At 37.1% G+C, this 25,263-nt stretch overlaps 1 protein-coding gene across 16 annotated transcripts in view; it reads left to right on the top strand.

The window, feature by feature from the left end:
- Positions 1-25,263, top strand: part of DMD (dystrophin) — a 2,329,373-nt gene that overhangs the window by 2,166,565 nt on the left and 137,545 nt on the right. For 4 of the 16 annotated variants that reach the window (XM_072616889.1, XM_072616887.1, XM_072616890.1 and 1 more), the window contains exon 1: positions 22,643-22,917. The exons of the other annotated variants lie outside the window; for them this stretch is intronic. In XM_072616889.1, coding sequence (XP_072472990.1) covers positions 22,898-22,917 — 20 coding nt within the window. In that variant the 5' untranslated portion in view covers positions 22,643-22,897. Of the gene's footprint in view, positions 1-22,642; positions 22,918-25,263 lie in introns of those variants that run through there. 16 annotated transcript variants of the gene reach the window in all.

Raw genomic sequence — 25,263 nt, forward strand, 5'->3', positions numbered from 1 at the left:
TTGGAAGAGAAGAATGTTTAAAAGAAAAAATAATAATCTTAGCTAATGGTTCATCTGCAGTGCTTGTCCAAGATTTATGAACATATTGATATATTAACTCAATAGGTCATAGTCTGGGCAAAAAGAATTTGTCTTTAACCTGTAGGGTTTTTTGTTTATGCATTGTTAGGTTGATCTCCTTTGAGTGACAGAACAGGCCCTGTAACATTCTGGAGCTTGATACAATCAGCCCAGTGGCATCAGAAAACATGACAGTTTGGAAAACCTTGCCATCTATAGACAGTCCCTCTTCCATTTGGACTTTTTGAATGACATTGATGACAGTGGTGAATACCTTTGTCAAATATGTGTCTCCCCAGTGTATGCCTTGCTTAAACACTTAATACCTGTTGATTGATTGGATAATCAGAAGGTTGTTGAGCAGTTATATCTGTGGCTGCAATTAATCAACAGATCTTCTGGGTTTTTGACATGTATGTGAGAAACTCTTTATGGGCAGAAGAACTTTAAGGCTACATTTTATCATTTTGTTCTACTGAGTCAAATACTTTATTTTTTAATCAACAAACAATAAACATAGCGGAGGATTATCTGTAAATTGCAGTCAATTGTATGTCCGTGAAGACATTTTCTGCTATAGAAAATCATTTGTGAAAGCCTTTCTGCTTCCTTCTTGTATATTCATTAAGGCTTTCCTCAGTACATGTATAGATCATTTTCATGAAAAATTCATAAAGACAGAAAAGTAGGCACACAGGTCAATACTTATTACTATTCTCTTGGTTGTCTTTTCTGGTAAAATATAATTTGTTACTTTTTTTTCTATTTTTTAACACATTCTTCTTCCCTGAATGTCATTATCCATTACTCAAAAAGCACCCACTTTGTGCTTGTGCACCCAGAAAGTGGGTGCCAGCATAAGATCATAGATTTAGATTTAGAGCTAAAGATGGGAGAGATCTCTTCTGTCAAGTACGTCCCCTTCCCTCCCTTTTGCTCCTCTTCCTTCTCCTCCCCTTTCTTCCTTTCCCTTCCCTTGTCCTTTCTTTTCCCTTCCTTTCATCCTTCTTCTCTACTACTCCTCAATAAATGCACACTAAAGTGTTAATAGATGAAAAGGCTGACCACACTACCCCTCCTAGGGATATATGCATGTTATTGACATCTTTTAATCCCTAAAGAATAAATCTAATGGATTTTTTTAGGTCAAAGGAAGATGATGTCAAAGATACTTGAAGTTGGCTAAGTGGTTGGAAGATATGAAAAAAGTTCTCCAATTGCAAACTCTCAACTATATGAAAGAAGGCTAGGTATTAAACCAGAACTTGTATGCCAAGACTGACTCAAACCAGTCTGGGAGTTCAGGTTCAGGTCTGGAATGAAAGGGGACAATTTTAGATTATCCAGAACTTAATAAAAGGAGATTTATTAAATCACGTCATGGAAAGGATATTCAATAAACGTATATCGATTCAGATGAGCATTTGCCCTCATTACAAATTGGCAACAGGCCTGAGGGAAGAACTTCTGACTCCTTGTGCACTGACTTTTGTACTTAGGCTATTAGTAAGTTTCATTCAAATCTGTGATTTGAAAATCACTGAATAATTTTCTTCCATATGATTTCAATGCTTCTTAAAGAAAAACTAAACTAGCCTACATGTTGTAGATATTATTCCTATTACATTATGGTTGCAGAATATGGTGCACTCAGGAGATAGAAGCGTTATGAAAATATAGGGAAGAGAGCAGATGATCTACTAGGAGCCTTGTATCGCCAAGGCAATATCCACAGCACGGACAGCAACTGTGAATATGCCAGAGTAGTTCTGAATCACGAAATGTAACAGACTCTCCATACAGAAGGCAGAAGAAAAACATTCAGACATGAGAAAGCTGAATCCCAATACCAGAAAACCGAATCCATCACAGCATAATATATATGATTAGTGCAAGGGACACTTCTATTCCCAGCCCTTCCCACAAACAAACACAATCCTAGCTGTCTGCTTGCCTGCATCCTCTCTCTCCCTCCACTCTAACTGCTCTCACTCATTTTCTCCTAGTTCTGCCCCATCCTTCCTGTTCTACCCCTTCAGCAAGTTCCTCCTCCTACATGTGACTCAGGCTTCCATGTGATTTCAGCAAGTCACATGAGCCTATTAATGGATGGGAAAGATCTTCAATTTAAGCAAAAATACATTAATAATACAATCCTCCAGGAATAGATTGTGAATGGTGTCAGAAAAGGCCACCAAGGTCTGACCCTGGGTCTAATGTTATTTTCACTACACCTTGTTGGTAGCAGTCCTGGAGAGGGTCTCATCCTTCACTCCTTTACCAATGATCTCAAACTCATTATGTCAGACTTGCTTAATTTATTGTCCTAGACATTATGACTAGAGCTTTAAATTAGATCTGTTCTTAGAATGGATATAGAAATGATTTCATTATTCATGTTGAGAAGCTCCTTTCCTCAAGAAAATACATTTTCTTCTCAGGTAAGCAAGTATAGTATACTAAAGAACTATGCTTTCCCTTCCACAGTGGATAACATTATTAAGTCACATAAGAGAGAAAAAGACACTGAGCTACTTTAAGGATACTCAAAAAAAAATTCTGTCCAGAGTTCTTCAAACAATTATTTGAGATGATATCCATTAAAGTCAGCAGTCGATCCTAAAGTGGACATGGGAGGAGTCTCCAAACTAGGAAAGTCAAAGGCTAATGAATTTATGGCATAAGCCCAGACCTGGGTTTAAGTCTATTCAATACACCAGAAATGATACAAAATTGATGCTTTTGGTTGGTGGTAGGTGATGGGGTAGGGGGAGAGAGATAAGTGCCAGAGTTATTTTTTTTTTAATAGCATACAAATGATTTGGAGATCTAAGATGTACAATGTGATCTAGTAAAAAGCAAACTAGATTGGTAATCTTAACTTGAATTCTAATCCCATTTCTACCACTAATGAGCTATGTGGTCTTATGTAAATTATTCTAACTCTCTAGGACTCTGTTTCCTCTTTTCCAAAAGGAGAGAGTTAAACTAAATGATCTGTGTGGTCCTATCAGTTCTAAAATTCTATTTCTACATTATAGAAGGATGGTGCATGTCTGTGCAACTAAAGTGAAAGTGACTTCTTTCAATTCAGTATTTACATTAGTATAGTGGTAGTATTTTTTATCTAACATTCCCATTAGGGATGACAAAATATAATAAACGTCAATTATTTTTTAATCCTTAAGAAGAATAGTTCGATACAAATCAGTATGATAGTATAAATAATCAATGATTTTCTATTTTTTATGAATAAAGAGAGAGAAAAGCTAAATCACAAAACAAATTTAAGTAACATTTTCTAAAAAACATTCTGAGACATTCCCAAAAGAAGGTATTGGGAATAAATATAACAAAATTCCAGTAAGTTAAACATAGCTATTGCCAATCAAAATACACACACGTGTTTATAAAGTAAAAAGATTGTATATCCTCTTCTCAAAGGTTCTTGGCATAACAATGATAAATATAAAGAAATAAGCGTAACTGGAATCAATAGAGATAGAAGATTTTAAGTATTCCAAAATTGCCTCCTATTCTATCCAAAATCATCAGATTATTAGAGGAATGGCAATGAACTATTCGTTCAGTCAGCAAACATGGCTGGAAAGAAGAGAGCGGCCGGTAGACTATGGGAAATGATTGTATTGGGGGGACATGAGTAATGGTGCAGGTAATTTTAATTTCAAGGTTTTAAGCTTTGGTGATGGAAAGTATAGACTGACACTAAAAGAAATAAGAAACTCAGGAAGAGAGAGAGGTTTCACAGTAAAGATGAGGTAAAATAATTAGTATTGGTGATATATGTTTTCTACATTCCTCTCCCCAATCACATTCAACTTATTCTATTGTATTGTTTTTGATTTACAGTCTTTCTCTTCTCAGTCTATGCTTTATTTTCATCCATGATCAACTAAGAGTTGGATATTTTCCACAACTTCCTACAGCCCTGACTTTCCCAAGAGCACTTATGTCTCATAGATAATTTGGTCTCCCTCTTTACCTTTCCTTCTCTCTCTTTCTTTCTTCCTCTCTCTCTTGCCCTCTGTCCCTGTTTTTCTAGTTCTCACTCCCTCACTTTTTCTTCTCTCATTTTTATCCCTTCCCCCATCTCCTTCCCATTTTCTGTTCTCCCATCTCTTCTTCCCTCCTTTCCCCTTTCTTACCACCACCCACCTTCTATTATTCAACCTCTTCACCCACCTACCCTACTTCAAGACTTTGGAATTTCATCAGAGTGGATACCATTTTCACCAATGCTCATCATAGTCTCCTCCACATCTTAGTTGTCAGTCTCCACTAGTTGCATAAGTCTTTCCGAACTTAGCTTAATTGGTAGTGGGAAGACAGAGGCAGAGTCCTTTATAGGGCTGCTTTTACTCCCATCCTTGAAGTTTTTTTCAGCTTGGCAAGACCTGACAACTTGGTCTCTGCTGGCAGAGACAGTAGGACTTTGAAAAGTCATATTACCCCTGTTATGTAATGAGGTTTGCCAATATAACTTTAGCAAATGTTTATCCCATTTAGAGATCAAAAAAAAAAAACTTCATGGGGAAGTTGTCCTCTAGGCTGATTGCTAAAGCGAAGGGAGGAATGAAACTCTCAGACTATCCATTATGTCTTTGATAACATTGCAAAAAGGCAAATTTAAAGTGATTTTTCTGAATTTCTTTCCTGCGTTATAAATATAACAGTGTAATTGCACACACAGGGTTGCATTTTAAGAAGATATACCTGTATTCTAGGCTCCTGTTAGAATAAAGAGCTATAGTTATTGAAGAAGAAGAAAGCTGCATTTGCTAAAATAGTATAGCCCTAGGCATTATTCATCTAAAAGGGAGAAAGAATTGGATTTTTCTGTTCTCAAATGGTTGAATATTAACTTTTCTATAGTCAGTTTCGGTTTATGAAGCCTTCTTTATCAGTTCATTTACTGGCAATTTTTTGTTTGATTTTGTCCAAATCTCAATAACTCTTAAGTCATAAACATTTAAATTTTTTTTTAAAAAGATTATACTATGAGCCCGAGAGGTGGCCCTGCCCCCACCTGAGCACCTATACTTAATCTCACGCTGAATAGCAGCCCTTCCCCCTCCCCAAGCCCTGAGGCTGGGAAGCAGCATTTGAATCTCAGACCCCAAATGCTGGCTTGGTGGATCTGGAGGCCAGGTGGGGGTGGAGAGGACACTCAGAAGTCAAGTCACTGGCTGGGAAAATGCCTAGAAAAGGGGAAAAAAATAAGACTATAGAAGGTTACTTTCTTGGTGAACAGGCATTTCCTCCCTTCCTTTCTGATGAGGAAGAACAATGCTTACCATCAGGGAAAGACACAGAAGTCAAGGCTTCTGTATCCCAGCCCACTCAATGGGCTCAGGCCATGGAAGAGCTCTAAAAGGATTTTTAAAATCAAGTTAGAGAGGTGAAGGAAAAACTGGGAAGAGAAATGAGTGACATGCAAGCAAAGCATGAAAAACAAGTAAACATCCTGCTAAAGGAGACCCAAAAAAATGCTGAAGAAAATAACACCTTGAAAAATAGGCTAACTCAATTGGCAAAAGAGGTTCAAAAAGCCAATGAGGAGAAGAATGCTTTTAAAAGCAGAATTAGCCAAATGGAAAAGGAGATTCAAAAGCTCACTGAAGAAAATAGTTCTTTCAAAATTAGAATGGAACAGATGGAGGCTAATGACTTTATGAGAAATCAAGAAAGCACAAAACAAAACCAAAAGAATGAAAAAATGGAAGATAATGTGAAATATCTCATTGGAAAAACAACTGACCTAGAGAATAGATCCAGGAGAGACAATTTAAAAATTATGGGCCTACCTGAAAGCCATGATCAAAAAAAGAGCCTAGACATCATCTTTCATGAAATAAGGAAAACTGCTCTGAGATTCTAGAACCAGAGGGCAAAATAAGTATTCAAGAAATCCACAGAACACCGCCTGAAAGAGATCCCAAAAGAGAAATTCCTAGGAACATTGTGGCCAAATTCCAGAGTTCCCAGGTCAAGGAGAAAATATTGCAAGCAGCTAGAAAGAAACAATTCAAGTATTGTGGAAATACAATCAGGATAACACAAGATCTAGCAGCTTCTACATTAAGGGATCGAAGGGCGTGGAATAGGATATTCCAGAAGTCAAAGGAACCAGGACTAAAACCAAGAATCACCTACCCAGCAAAACTGAGTATAATACTTCAGGGGAAAAATTGGTCTTTCAATGAAATAGAGGACTTTCAAGCATTCTTGATGAAAAGACCAGAGCTGAAAAGAAAATTTGACTTTCAAACACAAGAATGAAGAGAAGCATGAAAAAGTAAATAGCAAAGAGAAGTCATAAGGGACTTTACTAAAGTTGAACTGTTTACATTCCTACACGGAAAGACAATATTTGTAACTCTTGAAACTATTCAGTACCTGGGTACTGGGTGGGATTACACACACACACATGCACACACACATGCACACACACATAGAGACAGGGTGCACAAAGTGAATTGAAGAGGATGGGATCATATCTTAAAAAAATGAAATCAAGCAGTGAGAGAGAAATATATTGGGAGGAGAAAGGGAGAAATGGAATGAGGCAAATTATCTCTCATAAAAGAGGCAAGCAAAAGACTTATTAGTGGAGGGATAAAGAGGGGAGGTGAGAGAAAAACATGAAGTTTACTCTCATCACATTCCACTAAAGGAAGGAATAAAATGCACACTCATTTTGATATGAAAACCTATCTTACAATACAGGAAAGTGGGGGATAAGGGGATAAGCAGGGTGGGAGGGATGATGGAAGGGAGGGCATGGGGAGGAGGGAACAATTTGAAGTCAACACTCTTGGGGAAGGACAGGATCAAAAGAGAGAATAGAAGTAATGGGGGACAGGATAGGATGGAGGGAAATATAATTAGTTCTTACACAACACTACTATTATGGAAGTCATTTGCAAAACTACACAGATTTGGCCTATATTGAATTGCTTGCCTTCCAAAGGGAAGGGTTGGGGAGGGAGGGAGGAAGAGAAGTTGGAACTCAAAGTTTTAGGAACAACTGTTGAGTACTGTTCTTGCCACTAGGAAATAAGAAATACAGGTAAAGGGGTATAGGATGGAGACAAGGGCAGAGAGGGATGATAGAAGAGAGGACAGATTGGCAGACAGGGGCAATTAGAACACTCAGTGTTTTGGGGTGGGGGGAGGGGACAATAGGGGAGAAAATTTGGAACCCAAAATTTTGTGAAAATGAATGTTAAAAGTTAAATAAAGAAAGAAAAAAATATATATAAAAAAAAATTATACTACCACTCTACATGCTGATGAAATTGGAATGTTCCGGATAAGGATAATTCAAGCAGGAATTTATATAGAATGTTTCATTTTAATTGAAAAAGACCCAAAATGAAAGGAGGCTCTGACAGTAAAAAATTACTGCCTCTAATAGCTACATTATTATTGAATATGTGTTCCATATTTTCATGAGGATAACAAGACTTGCCACTTGTTTCAAAAAAAAAGTGACAGGACAAAAACAATTTTAAGAGACATATTTACATTTTTTAATCATAGACTCATAAATAAAACTGTATTTTGAATTATTTCTGGAGAAGTAATTGACATAGCGTCAGTAAATCACTCTAAGAACCACTCCAGCTGTGTCATTTCTCTTTAGATGCTCAAAACAAAATATGTCCTTATCTGTGAAAGAATTCCTTTTGGCATATGCATTTAGAATATATGAAATATAGACTTTCTTCACTTCCTAAGGTAAAACCTATAGTTTAAAAAGAAATTTAATATGTTTTCCCCATTACCTTAATAAAAACATGTATTTTTAAAATACCCTATGTACCAAAGAATATTCATTCATCATCCTTAGACAATATTGGCATCACTTTTTTTTTTTTTAGGGAAAAGAAAAATCATAATTTTTAGGTAGATCAAAAAGTCTTAAAGCCTTTTCAGACCTGATGAAAACAATAACAATTCTGTAGTGACCTGGATTATTAAATCAATGAGATTTAACCTTTAAACATTCTATCCATTTTTCTTGCCATGATAAATGGTTTGACTAAGTATATCAAAGGGTTAATTTGCCTCTGAATGAAGAAATGACTCAGGATGTGTACATTTTTTTTAAGTGTAGCATGTGGGTGTAAGGTAGGAAGAGGCCCAGAGAATGACTTCTCTAATTGGGGTTTTCACCTGCTGTGAGCCTAATTGAATACAATGCTTTATTGGTAGCTGAAGGAGAGGGGAGATTGTGCAAAGTGTCAGAATTTGAGACCAGTTTTAAAATTTTTACTACTTGGCACTATTGTATAGGGAAAAGAAAACTGAATGAGAGGGTACTGTTAAGGTGAACTATGATATTTATTGCTAATATATATTTTAGCTTTCTGAATCAGATCCGCAGTTTGGAAATGCTATCTCTCTTCTTTATCTGTTTTGTAAAGCTGTAGGCTTAAGGCTAAATGTTAGACCCAGCTCTACTGCGTGAAGAAGCAACTGGTCTATGGGTGTTAATGAAGTGTGGTTTTATTTTAGTGAAAATGATAAACCACATTTTTTAAAATAGGTGGCATTGTGAGGCAATGAGAAATATCATTAAAATAAACCTGTGTAAAACAGTGAATTTCATACCATTCAACTTTATTTATCTGGGCTTTGTCCAGATTTCTGGTTGGTCTGGCTGTTTATTAGGTAAGGGAAATCCCCCCCTCCTACCTCAACCCAATCCCCCCTCCTACCTCCATCTCCCTTAGCTGTTCTTCCTCTTCTCCAGCCTTGAATGGGTAAGGCACCTGGGAGTCGCTCTGTTTTAGTCAGTCAACAATTTGTGTTTGTAGAGCTTGGTCATGGCTTCCTTCCTTAAAAACATGAGTTCTAAACAAACACACGGTCTCTAGGAACTTTTCCTTTTAATATATATTTTTTGATAACTATTTCAATATAATGGTTTCCTTTGTAGTCCTGTGTATCTTATTCTATATGCTTAAAAACGTTATTCTGCGACAATATCAACAGACTTTACCAAACTCCCAAAGGCATCTATGACACCAAAAAGGCTAAAAACCACTGCTATAAAGAATAAGCTATAAAGAATGGCCATATCTTCTCATGCAGACTGTATTGTTTCCTGACTTACTAGCCTCCAAAAGGTTCTGTGGTGTTACTTGATAGTTCCTCTAGCAAGGATTATTTGTAGGATCAAGGAATCAGAAATATAGATTTGCAAGGGACCTTAGAGATCACCTAGTCCAGTGCCATGATTTTATAAATAAAAATTGTGGCCCAGAAAGGTTAAAAGACTTATCAAAAGTCATACTTGTAATATATTTACTACAGGTTGCAACTTGAATGTTGCTTATCTGGCAGCAAATCATTGGTTCCTTCCACTGCAATGTGCTGCTGTCTCCGTGTGTATCTTACTTCATACCCTAAAAATTCAGAAGTATTAATCATCAGCATAGTAATTATGTTATTATTATAATAATGTATTATAACTAACATTCACATAGCACTTGGACTGCAGAGCACTTTACATATTTATCTCACTGGTCCTCACACCAACACTGTAAGATTAGGTGCTATTATTATCCCGTTTTTATAGATATAGAAACTGGGGCTGAAAAAGTGTGATATTTGTTAGTTGTCTCATTCCTTATACATGGCAACTATAGGAGAAGTGTGGAAGCTCTGTATGAGGAATCAAGAGAAACATATTTGATTCATCAATTCAGACTAATGTGGTCTGTTCAGTCATTTCCCAGTCTTGTCCAAACGTGATGCAATTTGAGGTTTTCTTGGCAAAGATGCTGGAGTAGTTTGCCATTTTCTTTTCCAGCTCATTTTACAAATGAGGAAACTGACATTAGTTGTATGATTCTAAGCAAAGTTCTTTCCTGAGTCTCAATTTCTTAGTTTGTGAAATGATAATAATAAATAACCTGACTTCATAGAATTGTTATTGTGATCTGATGATATGTGATCTGGATGACAAAATGGTATCTGTAAAGTACTCAGCATGGTTCCTGGTCCATAGTAAGGACTATAGAAATGTTTAATCCCTTTCGCTATAGAACCTTAAGCCTACTCTCCCAGGACAGATAGACTTGCTTTAATCTGAGGACTTCTTTCTAATGGTCTCTATAGCTAATTGTCCTCACCCAGGAACTCCAGAATCTGGCCCATGTCACTCAGGGGACCCCCAGCCCTTTGCACATATTAGGCTTCCAAAGTCAGAAAAACAAAGCAGAATTTTTAATAGCATATAAAGAAGAGGGATTCATTTAAACTCCTTTACTGAAGGACTAGTTAGAGTACCTCTCTACAAGCTGTTTCCCTTTCATCTACAGGGTTCAGTAACTACCTGCAAATTTGATTCTCTGGCTTCACTTCATATCCTTACTTAGCCTCTGATGCAGCTGTAGGGATCATGTGACTTACTGTGGTTTCCTCACTTTTTCATCATTCCTTTCATTCAGTACACTATCTGTGTGGCCCCCTCACCACTGTTACACACATAGCTCCAAAACATCTCAATATTCTCCAGTCAGCCTCTGGTAGGTCTATGCACCTTTCCCTTTTTCTCTTTACCACATGGTCTTCCAAAACAGAAGACCCCTCATTCTTCACGAATGCTGTCCCTTGGAAACCCTGACTCAGAAAGAACATTTTATGCATATCTGCTTTTGAACCATCCTTGCACCACAACATCAGATTGGAGAGGGGCTGGCCTGACACCTTTCAGAACTGCTTGGAGCCATCCAGCATGAATCCTTCTAGCATATGTCCACTTGGTGTACAAAATGTTCTGTATATCTTAAACGGCAACTATATTTTTTTGTCAGTTACTAAAAAATAAATATAGTTTTCTAGCATATTTAAATGTGGAGATTTTACTATAAATTACATTTAAGGCAGGAATACCTGTATTCAAAATAAAATATATTTGAGTAGATACAGAGAGAGGTATGATTACAAATTAGATAGATGTGGATGTAGATAGTGATATAGATTATATAAATATAAATGATTTTAATATAGAAATATATATGGATACAGTGGAATCATTAGACGAGAAAATCCCTTCCTTGGTGGTAGAGAGTAAAGTCCAGATCACACAGTGTATTGTACCTATCCCCTGCCACATATATGTATTGTTGCTCATGTGAAATCAAGTTCAACTTCAATAAACATTTATTGAAGGAGGAAATCTATTGCCATGGAAAAGCATAGGAATTACACTTAGGAAACCCAGGTTTGAATCTGGCTCATGTACTTATCCAACTCTATGCTTACAGACAAATCACCCAATTTGAGCCTTGGTTTACTCACCTGTAAAACGGGACTAATATTTGCACTACATAATTCACAGGATTGTGAAGGAAGTCCTAGAGAAATGAGAAGTATTATTTCAGTATTGCAAACATATCAGGTTCTATATTTCATTATCAATATAGATACATATATATAACATACTATTTATCATTAATATTATCTCCTGTTTCCTTAAAGATGAGATTGTTGCAGTTAGAAACAGTGGGAACCTTGGAAAGAAGTGACCACTCTATCTTAGATTCATAACAGAGAAGGAAAGGAAAACCAGGGGCAGAGCCTGGTATGAAAATCTAAGTTTTGGAAAAGCAGATTTCAAAATGTACAGAGAATGGTCACATAGGATCATGTAGCATAACATTCTAGAGGGAAAGTCTGCCCAAGAGAGGAGGAAAACTCAGCAAAAAAGACACTAAGGGAAACTTTTTTTAATAAGAAAGAAAAGAAACAGCTTAAAATGTGGATGGTTAGGAAGTTCTTTGATCAACTTGACACAAAATAATTTACAGAAATTAGAAAAATCACTCACTCAAGCATTTGTGCTTGAGTATAGAACCAGGTGCTAAGAATACAAAGGTACAAGCATATGATATATACCGTGACATCACAGCTATATGAAAGTTAGTAGAGTGATCCTTTAAGAGCAACATGATAGTAGCATGGTGGCACTTAAGCTCTGAATCAATTGCAAATGAGAACAAATGCCAAGAATAAAATGGGACATTTTCAAGCTATATTGGGGCAAAAAGGGAGGTTTGAAGAATGGATAGGACTATTGCTTGGGGGGAATGGGGCTATGGTAATAGAAAATGGAGAGAAGGCAAAAGAGTATGATTCTTACTCTGCTTCTGTTTACTCTGTCAAAAGATCTTTAGACTAGAAAGGACAGAATAAAAGTGGTTTATAGGGACTCAAAATAAACAAAATGGTAGTCAGAGATCATCTAACTGCCTGGTGGGTTCAAGGTACTAGATCCAATAAAGGACATCTCAAGGTACTGAAAAAACTGGCAAATAGGAGTGCTTAGCCCTTGTCAGTGATTTTGGAAATGTCATGATGAATAATATATGCTGTAGAACTGGAAAAGGGTAAATATGAAATTTTCAAAAAATGGGTAGACAGTGAAATGTGTAAGCCAAAGGCCAATTGACCTGACTGATTTCTGACAATTCAAGAAAACATTGTTGAGGGATATATTATGAATATCTAGAAAAGGTGGCAGTGACCAAAAAGAGCCAGGATGACTTCTTTGAGACCTTAAGGACCTTTAAGAACATGTCATGCCAGACTCAACTAATTTCTCTTTTTTACAGGGTTAGCAATTGGTAACCCTGGTGCATATGAAAAATTTTATTGTCAGCCAATAAACATTAAGTTTTGACTATGTGTCAGAGTCTGTGCTAGGTATTGTAGACATAGCTTACTTAAATTTCAGAAAAGCATTTGATAGTCTCTTACATTATGCAAGGTAGGGAGGTGAAGCCTAGATGATAGTATAGTAATATAGAGTCCAACTAGTTGAATGCAAAAATAGCAGTAATGGTTTCATGTTGACTTGGAGGGATGTTTAAAATGGAGTGACTCAGGGTCTGTCATTATCTTTGTTCTCTCCAACACTTTATAAAATAAGTTTTTATAAATATCTTTGGTTTCTATATCATCTAAATTTCCTTTATTTCGCTCTCATTTAGAAAGTCATCTTATATGACAAAGATGTTTTTAAAGAAAAAGAACCAAGAGAATCAGCAAAACTAAATACATTTTTAAAAATCTTAAAAATAAAATACATTAAAAAATATGCTGTGTCCTATACAAGGGACCACCACCTCTTAGTGGGAGAGAGGAGACAGGACAGGTCTTTTCATATTTCTTCTTTAGGGCCATGCTTATTTTTTGTGATTTTGTAACATCTACTTTTGATTATTTAGTGGTAATCTTTCCACTTAAATTGTTATCACCGTGTATGCTTTTTTTCTCTTGGCTGTACTTACTTCACTCTTTATTAATCCATGTAATTCCTTCCATGATTCTCTGAGTTTATCATGTTTATATCTTATAACACATTACATTCATATATCATGGTTTATTTATTCATTCTCCAGTCCATGGACATATACTTTGTTTCCATTTCTTAGTTATCACAAAAATGATGCTACAAATATATATACATATATATATACATATACTCGCACCCATACGCATACATATATACATATACATATGCGTGCACATATACATACACACATACTTTATTTTTATCAATAATATCTTTGACGTATATGTCTATTAGTGGAATCTCTGGGGCAAGAGTATGGACATTTTAGTCATTTTATTTGCATAACTCTAAATTACTTTCAAAATGGTTATACTGATTCTCATAGTCCTTCCAGCACTGACTATTCTCCATCTTTTGCCATTTCTAACAACTTATTGGATGTGAAGTAAAACCTTTTTCTCATTTGCATTTCTCTTATTATTAGTGATTTAAAGAATCTCTTCACATGGTTGTTAATACTTTGCAATTCTTTTAAGAACTGTTTTTCATCTCCTCTAATCACTGATCTATTGGGGAATGACTTTTCGTCTCATATGCATCTATATACATATATATGTATATATATAGTGGCAGGTAGTATAATATATATGTATAAACATGTGTGTATCTCTGTTATACACATACATAAATGCATGTATGTTAATTACCTATATACTTTGGACACCAAACCCTTATCTGAGAAATTTGATACAAAGATTTTTTTTCCTCATTCAATCTCTTCTCCTCCTAGATGCATTAGTTTTGTTTTTGGAGAAGCTTTTAAATTTCTTCAGCATTTTGATCAATGATAGGAATGAAGGTATAGATGGAATTCATATAAAATTTTCAAATGAGTCAAAGCTAGGAGAGATTTATAATATATCTTCTAGCTTATTGAATGATTGATTTTGAATCTTAAAAAAATATCAAGAGGCTAGAATGCTGGCCTGAAGCTAATAACATTCCATTTAAAATATAGAAATTTAAAATATTACATTATAGATTTTTTAAAAAAAGTCTTTAATACAACATAGAGGAAGAACAACTATATAAAAGCTCATGTGAAAAGAATCTGAAAGTTTTAATGAAGTGTGAACTCCATATGAGTAAATAGTAGGACATAGCAAACACAAAAACTTAATATGACCTAAGTTTGCATTTTTAAATGAGACTTAGATATTTACAGTATGGGAAGTAATGTTCTTTCTGCTCTCTGCCCTGGTCAGACCACATCTGAAATACTTTGTCTCGGACAAAACATTACAATTTAGAAAGATGACCTTTGATGCGATGGGAGAGCTTGGCCTTTTTAAGCTAAGGTCTTTCTTAGGTCTCTGTTTGACTAAGACAATGTCCATTCCATGATTAAGGTTGGGTAAAAAAATGAGGCAAAGAATGTTCTTTTCTACCTAGTCAAAGGAAAAAAAAATCAGTCTAGGAGGAGAAGACCCTCAGAGTTTCTGGCCAAAAGCAGGGCCCAAACAGTGACCAGATGAGGCTAAGAAAAGGTTGAAGGTTAACCAAGAGAAATAAGTCAAGGTTTGGATGGAGGAGGTGGGAATAGGCTTGTTAGATGGCTTAAATCTGAAGAACAGTCAAGTGGAAGACTTTTTCTATTTGACGCCAGAGGGCAAAGCTAAGAATTCTTGGTAGAAGCTACAAAGAAGAAGATTTAGACTTGATGCAAAGCATAACTTTCTAAAAATTAGAGATATACAAATATGAAATGGATTGTCATCAAAGGGAGTGGTCTTTCCTTACTAAAGGTTTTCAAGTAAAGGGGAGATGACCACTTATTTGGAATGTATATAAAGGATTCCTGCTCAGAGATATGCTTGACCCATTTTCATGCTTGTATTTATTTTTATTCTGATTCTGAGCTAGGCCTTAGGGAATATAGAAAGATTTAATTTAATGCGGTAATAGGCCTTATATTCTAGTAGGGGTATAAGAGTTCCAACAAAACCAACAGTAAAAAAAAAAAAAAACTATCATCCATCATCATCATCATCGTCATCGTCAACATCATCAGGGATATCCCAAAAGTCTTTGTATAGTTTCACTCTATTAACATTCAAAAATGCACTAAAGACTTTTGGGACACCTTGTATAATCATAGTGCTTTGAGGTTTTCAAAATGCTTTAGAAATACTATTTCATTTAATTTTCACAACCCTAAGAGATAGGTATAAAATCCTCATTTTACAGATGAGGAAACCAAGGCAGACTTGTTAATTGACTTGTCCAGATTTATACATATATTAAGTGTCTGAGGCTGGATTTGAAATCAAGTCTTTCTTACTTCAGGTTCAGCACTCTTACAACCTAACTGCATATATTATGTGATAATACGTAAGAATAATCCAAACCAAGAGATCCAAAGTATGAAAGAAAAAAGATCATTAATAATACAGGGAATCAGGAATGGTTTCATGGAGTAGATGGACCTTGAGTTTGGATGAGTGGATAGGATTTCAGAAGCGAGATATTTGGTTAGAGTAAAGGCTATTTTGACTTTGGGAAAAGAGCATTCTGAATGAAGAGAACAAAGTGAGCCGATATGCACAGTATGGGATACGTGTGAAAGACAGCAAGTGATCCAAATTGGTTGGAAATGAGCACAGCTGAGGAAGCTGGAAAAGCAGTGCGGTACCAGATTATGAAGAGCCCTGAATGCAAAATTAAGTGATTTGAACTTATTGGGTAGCAAATGTGAGACATGAAAGGTTTAAATGGGGGCTGACCTAGTCAAATCTATGCATAAGGAAAATCAATTCAGCCTCATTATAAAAAATACTTTGGGGAAGGAAAGAGATTAATTTTAAAAATGACAGGTAGAGGGCTATTGCAATAATGCTAAGGTCAAAAATGATAACATTATGGTAGTACTAATAGGAATAAAAATGAGAATGTATCAGAGAGATACAGAGAAGGTAGAAGTTACCAGATTTGACAACTGATTTGATATTGTAGATGAGGAAGACGTTAAAGGTAGCACCAAAATTTGGGAAGTGAGAAGAAGGAGGATGTTTTGGGAGAAGTTAAGCTGTTTTAGACATGATGAGATGTGCTGTATATAGTTTATGACGCAAGTCTGAAACAACTAAGAAAGGACAGAGATAGAGATGATAATGTAGGTATCACCTGCGTAATGATGATAATTGAATAAGTGATAATGAGTGAGATCATCAAAATGAAATCAAGAACAGCCTTAAAGAGATGAAGAAGTCACAAGAGGGCAATCATCACCTACAAGATCCGTGTGGAAGCAGAACATTGTATTTCATTGATGTGTATAATAATCATGGAAAATTAGGGTCTGATGTCATTTACTTATATCAGCGTTGGATCTTTTTCAGCCATATCCTTCCCCAACTGAACTGGGGCTTCATAACTGCCTTTTCAGACTGAATATGGCTGGAGACCTTAAAATGCCACCCAATGATTTTCAAGTTTATGGTGGCCAAAGGGAACTCAAGTTATGCTTTAAATATATAGTGAGGACTCTCTGGCTCACACTTCCAGAATGAATCCTCCTATATCACCCTCTCAGAGTAACAGGGGTAGCTTTAAGGGTTCGTGTAATTATTTATTTGGCTTAATTCCTGCTGGTTATAGTCTCCCTAATTTTGACCATCAGTTAACCATCAATTTAGTTCCTTAGTTCCATTGAACAAAGATTAGTTTCTATTTACTTTGAAGATGTAACAAAATAAACACAACCCCCCCCCCAAAAAAAAAAACTTTGGAATACGTGCTCCCCTTATTTTACTTTTGTCTAAAGAGAGTGAATTTATTCTTGGCAGAATTTGCACAATTTCTGTAAAGCATTGGTCCCATAAAGTTCACATCCAGATATGGCATGACTGTTGGATAAGTTTTGGATCAGTTGAATAAATCTTAGCTACCACTGGGCTTGGCCCCAAAGGTCACTCCAGAAAACTCCATCCTCACTTCTTGTGGCATCGATGCTTGGCTGACTGTAAAACTCAGATTCTGGAATGCCCACAAGCTTACTGTCTTGCCTTTTTAAAAACCCCTAAGACTGGAGTCTCTCACCCCTTAACTTAAAATGGAAAACGAAGAAACACAAAAGCAAAAAGACTGAGTCCAAGTTCACAGGAATGTTGGACCCAGAAGGGAAAACGCCCAAGGCCTCTCCCCAGTATGTTCTATCACCATACACCACAAACAAAGAAGTCAAACCAAGAGAGAGCAGCCAAAGAGAAAACCTTTAGAAAGGAAACCGTTCTTCCCTCCTACCTCCCCCAGTTCCATCTTTGTAACTGCAGCTAATCAAAGAGATTTCTCCTAACCATGTAGTTAGCAAACTGGAATCAGTTACAGAATGTCTAAATGCGTCATCTAGACTAGAAGTTGACTGTCCAGCCTCTCCACATGAGAAGATGCTGTCACAGATCTTCAGCACATGTGTCAGGCCTTTCTTGCAATGGGATCTGAATTTTGAGTGCAGAAAAATTTTCTATAATTTCTTCCTTGATCCTGCTTTATACTAATCTTTTGTTCACCCCAAGGTATAATTAGCCCTCTGTCTTCTACCTTGGGGGCACCTGTTGTTTAATCACCCCTGTCTCTGCCACTATATACTGCCTTTTATGACATCAGCATTTTTCTGGTGATGCTAAATCTATGGGAGTCCAGGTATCTACCTGTCTTTGAAAAATTAAATTGTGTATTACTTAAGGAGCAAGGAAGAGATACCGGGTGTACATAGGCTAAAGAGAGTAGCAATTACAAGTTGCATAGGAGTGATGCCCCATAAAGGGCATCACAGATACTTGACCACAAAATAAAGGGAGGGGTCTTCATGAAATAAAGCATAGTGTTGTTAGGTTGTTTCAGACTCCTCATGACACCATTTGGCATCAGATACTGGAGTAATTTGTTATTTCCTTCTCCAACTCATTTTTTAAATGAAGAAGATGAGGCAAAAAAGGTTAAGTGACTTGCCCAGGGTCACACAGTTGGCAAGTGTTTGAGACCAGACTTGAAGTCATGGAGATGAGTCTTTGTGATGCCAAGCTCAGTGCTCTATCCAGTGTGCCACCTAGCTGCCCAAGTCCACATACGGCATTGGTATCTATATAATCTAAAGTGATTCAGAGGAAGATTCACTAGCATGTTGGGTAACCCCTTTTAAAGGATTTAGATGAGGACATGGACAAGTTACAGAGACTGGGAAAACAGTCATTTATCGTGTGCTTAAATATATGACAGTGCTGGGGATACAGTGAAGGATGTAGAAAATTGTGCTTTCAGAAAGTAACGTGCATAAATAGGTACACACAAGGTATGTGAAAAGCAGATGGATTGTTGTCTTAGAGGTAAAGACTATGGAAAGTGAGAAAGACATCCTACAGAAGGTCACACTTGGACTGAGTTGTGAAGGAAACTAGGGATTACAAGGCAGAGGTCAAGAAAGAAATCAGTCAGTGTAGAGGGACAGTAAGTGCAAAGGTCCAAAGATGGGATATGCAACATCATGTGTGAGGCGCAGGTAGACCAGAATGGCTGGGCTGCGTAGTACATGTAAGAAGCCTGAAAAGGTAGGAAAGAGCTAGGTCATGAAAGTCTTTAAATGCCAACCATAAGTCTTTATCTTTGATCCTAGATATACTGGAACTTATTCAGTAGGGAGATGACATGTTCTGACTTATGTCCTAGGAAAATTAGTGGACTAAAGTGAAAAGACTTGAGGCAAGGAGTACAATTAATAGGCTATTTCAATATAGTCCAGGCAAAAGCTGAGGACGGCCTGAACTAGGGTGTTGCCCATGAGAGTGGAGAGGAGAGGAATGTGAGACATGTTGTAGAGAAAGAAATGTGAAGATTTGACAAATGATTAGATATGTGGAATGAGAAGAAGTGGAAGTTAAGCATGACTGATGTGAACTTGAGTGACTAGAAAAATGGTAGGTACTCTTCACAGTGAGAGGGAAATTTGGAAGAGGCCTGGATATGGGGGAAAAGCCAAGGAGTGCTGTTTTGTGTTTCTTGGGTATGCAATGCCTTGGAGCATCCAGTTTTTAATGTCCAATAGTTGGACATTTGGTGATTTAGGCATGGATTCCAGGAGAAAGGTATATTAATTGGAAGTCCTTGGCAGAGAGATGGTAATTGAATCCATTGGAGCTGATAAGGTCACAGAATGAGAGAGTTTAGAGAAAAAAGAGAAGAGAGCCCAGGACAGACCTTTAGGATACACCAGCAGTTGGTGGGCATGACAAGATTAGTGAAAAAAAGAAAGATTAAAAAGGAATGCTCAGACAAATAGAAGAAGAATCATGAGATGACCCTGTCATGAAAAACCAGGAAGGAAACAATATCCTGAAGGAAAGGGTGGTTATCAATGGCAAACGCTAAGGGATAGCTCAGGAAGCGGGATGATTGAAGTTGTTAAACATTTGAGTCAATGAAGATGGTTGAAGAGAGAAGTGATTATATAGTAGGATGATTTAAATAGTTCTACAGTATAATGCATAGGATAGTACTATTATTTTGTTATAGGATCCTTTCCCAAATTAGGCCCGGAATACTTTTGGAATTGAAATATATGGAACTCATAACTGTTGGTCCAATAGATAAAGGGGGCAAGGTATGGAATACTCCTGAGATAAAAGAAATCTGGAAATACTGTAGCATAAATAGAATTAAATTATGAAAATGTTCCTAACAAATGCTTCATATTATTAGTATTTGATAAACATTTAATAATACTTAGTATTTTAGAGGGATAAATCTGCCTAACACTGACTTTTGTCACAGAAGTCCTATTAACATCACAGAGTATCCTTGTTTCTACTATGGAACATAGTCTGAGAAATGGAATGTAATGATACTTCCAGTACTACTGGTATATAATATACTTGTGTATATGGTAGATAAAGATAACAAGTTACAGGTATATATTTATATAGCAGATAACGGCATATCAGTTTCTGGATATATATGTATATAGCAGATGAAGACATATCAATCATATTACCATATGATTACAATCATATTTTTCTTCATACCCAAAGCAAAGAATAATGATTCAGATTGAAAGGAAGAAAATACTTATATTGATATACACATAATTTTATTACTGATACTCTGAGTACTCACTAAAAACAAGACCAAAAAAACATAAAATCCCAACTCTTCGAAACGTATTCTCATATAAGGGAGAATAAGTTTTTATGTGCACATATCCACAGTTTAAAAAAATTCTCAAGACTTATTTTAAGGATATCCATCTGTCAAATTTCAAAAGCTTGAAGAATGCTTCCTTGTTATTTTTCTTTTTTTTTTTTTTTTGCCAGTCCAAGGTAAAATCTTTAATATCCTTGCAGATGGAAATTTAGAAAATACACTTAAACAATGTAAATCTCATGGAAATACTAGACTTCCTTAATCTTATCTTTGAAATAAGATAAAAATGACAGGATGTCACGTCACACTATAGCTATAAACACCAAGTATCTCAACCTTAAATATGTGAAAATTCTTATTCTTTACTAACATGCTGAAATATATTTTCTTGATAGATAGATACCAGGCACTGACTAGTTGATGTAGAGTTGTGTGATGTAGTAGGAAGAGCATTGAAGTCAGACAAGAAATGTGTAAAAATTCTGCCTCTGTGACTCTGTGTCATTTTAGTCTTAGTCATTCCTGCTGGGCCTCAGTTTCCTAAACTGTGAAATGAGGTGGTTGAACTAAGTGATTTCTAAGGGTCTTTTCAGCTCTACATGCTATGATGATAAGATTCTAAATGATTTCTCCTTCCTGACTGCTTCTTCTTCACTGAGGTTATGGTAGAAGGGAACGACTCCCCAGCGGCAAACTCAAAATCTATGCACTTTTATACCCAAATGTAGGTAACCTCTCTCAAACTCTCCATCTGTTTTTCCTCTTTCTCTCTTTCCTCCCCTAAACGTTTCCTTGGCCATGCGGATTGGCCTAGGGAAAGACACAGGGGAACTAAAATGATATGTATGATGGATATATATGTAATATGATACATATATGTATATATACATGACATATATATAGATATCTATATATATATAATATTGATATGGAAAGAGTGCTGGTTCTAAACTCAGAAGATTTAGGTTTTATCCTGATTTTGCTGCTTCATTATCATATTACTATCTGTACTGTACATGACTAAAACAGCTTTCATTTTCTGAATAAAGCCCTATTCAGAGCCTTTATAGTAGTAGAAGGATGAGCCTGAGCTCTTGAATGCTATAAAAAGGTGAAAGGGAAAAAAACCCAACACAATAAGGGATTTAGGGGAGAAAGGAAAGCTACTAAAAATAAATGTAGAAATAGAAATGCCTCTTTTTAAAAAGAACATTAAAAAATTAAGCACTACATTAGTTTATGAAGAGGAAATTATTTACGAAGATATTCTTTTCAAGAATCTCCCCAAGAAAGCATGGGGCTTTGTTTGTTTTTTGGTTTTTAATAAGAGCATCAGGTTGTAAGAGACATCGTGGTTTAGGAAATTAAAGTCTAATCTCAGCTGAGAAGACCTGGGTTCAAGTCCTCCATTAATTAGTACACAGTGGTTGTATCACCATGAGAAAATGTCTAGGCAACTCTATATTATAAACTGTAGAGAAGGTGCCCCCCTGAATTGATAAAGATAAACTAATGAAATTAAAAGTCTCTATCAGGCTTCACACTGTGTCTGATTCTGAGACCCTAGCCTCACTTATTTTTTTCTAATAAAACTATTGTCTCAAAAATTAAAATACAAGAAATAACCCACTCGATGTTTATTAAGTCAGATACGATAGCTTAGAAGCATAAAGCTTCATTTAAATTAAGATGTTTCTAAATTACAGTCAGACCCCAGCCCTCAAAAAATTCAGGGTACGTAGATTTCAGATTTCAACGAAATCCATATCCTGATCTCATTTTCACTTTAATCTTTAATTTGAAGAAGGGGAGAAAAGTGTTGAGTTTTTTCCTCTTTCTTGAAAAAGCAAACACCCAAACTCACACACTTAATTATGTGGAATGAGGTCATTTACACCTAGGTCATGTACTAAGGCAGTAGGCAACAAGTAGTCTAGACGTGTTTGGAAGGGGATACTTTCAGAGTGACTGTGTTGCTACATAGTTGCTAGTTCTACCTTAAATCTCCCTCCTTTTTTTTTTTTTTTTTTTAGTTCCCACTGTTTCTTTGAGTTCTTTAGTTATCAGGTTCAATAGGTGGGGGGAGGAGCACAGGCTGCTAGCTCCACCCTGTCTAGCCTGCAGCTTTCCCTCCCCCTAATGCCCTTAGCCCAGTAACGTTAGTTTCACCGCAGTCCTCTTCTCTGCCTCGGTGGGGCTCGCTGAGTCTAGGCATCTCCTCTCCGTCCTCTCTTTCTTTCTCTTTCTCCCTTTCTCTCTCTCGGTTCCACCTTCCCCCCGCCCTCCCTTCCCGGTCGCTGGTCTCTCGCAGCGATGAGGGAACAACTCAAAGGGTAAGTGGAATGCAGACCTAAGACGTTTTCTCTCGCTACAATCTTTGCACTTGTGGCTCTGCTCGGGCGCGGGGAACCGCGGGGTGGCTGGAGGGGACTGAAAGTTGGGGAAGGCTTTGGTGGCTGGAGGCGGGGGGCGGCGGGGGAGTCCAGGAATCTCCTCCTTCCAGCTGTGGTCTGGCGGTCACCGCTGCAGGTGCTCTCTTTGGCCGCGGGGAGCAGGGATTTAACCCTTTGGTGCGGCCCGGCTTTCCCGGGGGGCTTCGGGAACCGTGCGGAGCGGGTGCGGGTGGACTCGGGGTTCGAGCCGTGCCAAGCAGTGGCAGCGCGAGCGATCGGAAGGAAGCGTTTCGCCCTTTTTTTCTTTGAAGCTGCCAGGGTGTATTAGGAACGATCCCTGTAATTAAATCCTTCATTTCCAGCCCTGCTGAGGGGGAAGCGGGGCCACTTTCCATTGTATTCCGAGTGCTAAAAGGTCAACTTTCTGCCTGATTTCTTCCGAGGGATTCCTAATGACATTCGTGCCCGTGCATTTTCTCCTCCGTGGGTTAGTTTCGCCGTCATTGTCTCGTTGGGACACGTAAGACTTGCAGATGTGAATGAAATAAAAACAGTTAAAACCCTGAAGCTAAGCCAGGAAGTCAAGGACGTGCCAGAGATTAGGATGGAGGGCTTTTTTTTCCTCCTTTTCTTTTTCCTTTGGGGTTGGGTGTGAGATAGCTCGCTCCCCTCCCCTTCCCTTTACTCCCACGTTCCTCTTCCAAGCTGACGGAGGGCACTAAAGTAAAGTTTATAGTTAAGTTTGCAGCCGTGTTTATTGACGCGTGGAATGAAAAATATTCCATTGAAATTATCTTTGATTTCCTTCATTGCTAACATGGTTACCTTGTAATAAGCTGTGTGAAAGGAATGCTTTAAAGGTGTTTACTGGTCCATAAGGAGCCATGTTTACATGTGAAGTGTGCTGTTAAAAGAGCGTTTTAAACAGTTGATATCGGAGGTAGGAATCCTCTATAATGGTTTTTAGAACCTTCCCCCTTGGTCTAAAATCTACGATTACTTCCTCTCTCACCTGCCTGTCTTCCCTACCCCTTTCTCTGTATCCTTATTTCTTTCACCTGGACGTACTTTGGTTTCCAAATCCTTCTCCTAAGGCAAAGTTTTGGCTAACCGCTGGTTTCAAAGCCACAACTTCTCTCAAAAAGATAGGGAGCAGAAGAGAAAGAGTTCTGTGAAAGGTCTTTGACCCTTTATCACCGTGGAATTGGTCGCAGTCATCACTGTTTAATCTTGGATTCGACCAGACCCTCCAGTGAAATTGCTTTGGCCAAAGTAGAGAGGGTTGATAAGCTGTGAAAATCAAATAGATTCGTGGAGGAGGAACAGCTGGAAGGGTTAGAGCTTTAACCACGACGCAGTCAGTTTCGTCCCTGACAGAAGATACAAAGTAAAAATGAATGCTGAAGATCCCGGAGAAGGAGAAATAGGCATCTACCCTGGGAGTAGGCGATGCTTAATTTGACATTCTACCACTAGTTCCTCCATCAGCCTTTAGCAAAAACTTTTCAATCTTATGTTTTTCCCCTTGCTTCTCAGGATTCCAATATACTTAGCCAGAGCCAATAAGGGATGCAAAAGCCAAATTTTCTTTCAAAAGCAGTCTGATCCCCAGATTAAAGGGAAATCATTTTTGTATGTGGATCAATGGGCTCTAGGTTTATATATGAAGACAAACTCTAATCCTCTGCAAACCCCCAGAGAATGCTACCTTTTTATATCACTGCATAGTGATTAGTTTTCTCCCTAGGAAGTAGAAGGATATAAAAAAGGCAACTGTTCGAAATATTTTCAGCATAATATGAGTGGTGGCAGGGAAATCTTATTTTAATTAGGCAACCGCCATTTCCCTAAACGGTAACAAAATTTTGCTACTTTTTAAAAGTGTTTAATGTTAGTTTTAAGAAACTAAAAAAACAATTCCAGTAAATAGAATTATTCTGGCCTTGACAGAAGCTCTGAAGCTGTTATAATAACCTTGCACACTACTTGAAACTAAAGAAGGTGAGAGAGAATCTAAATTGTGTGGTAGGAAATTAGGTCAGCACTGTGCTCTGTGGAGTAATACTTTAATTTCTAATTATTGGCAAGTAGGTGTCGCTGAAGTTTTTTGTCACATTAAATGATTTACTATTCTCATACACATCTGGTTCCTCTTGCATGCTTAAATAAAGAGGAAAGGAGATTTCTTATAATGTACAATAAATGTAACTTAAAAGGGATGATTTGAAGAAAATGCACAAAGGCATGTAGAACTTTGAGGCTTTGATCCCACAAGACTAAACTCAT

This window comes from Notamacropus eugenii, chromosome 5 (assembly GCF_028372415.1).
Source record: "Notamacropus eugenii isolate mMacEug1 chromosome 5, mMacEug1.pri_v2, whole genome shotgun sequence".
In the NCBI taxonomy this organism is placed as follows: Eukaryota; Metazoa; Chordata; class Mammalia; order Diprotodontia; family Macropodidae; genus Notamacropus; species Notamacropus eugenii.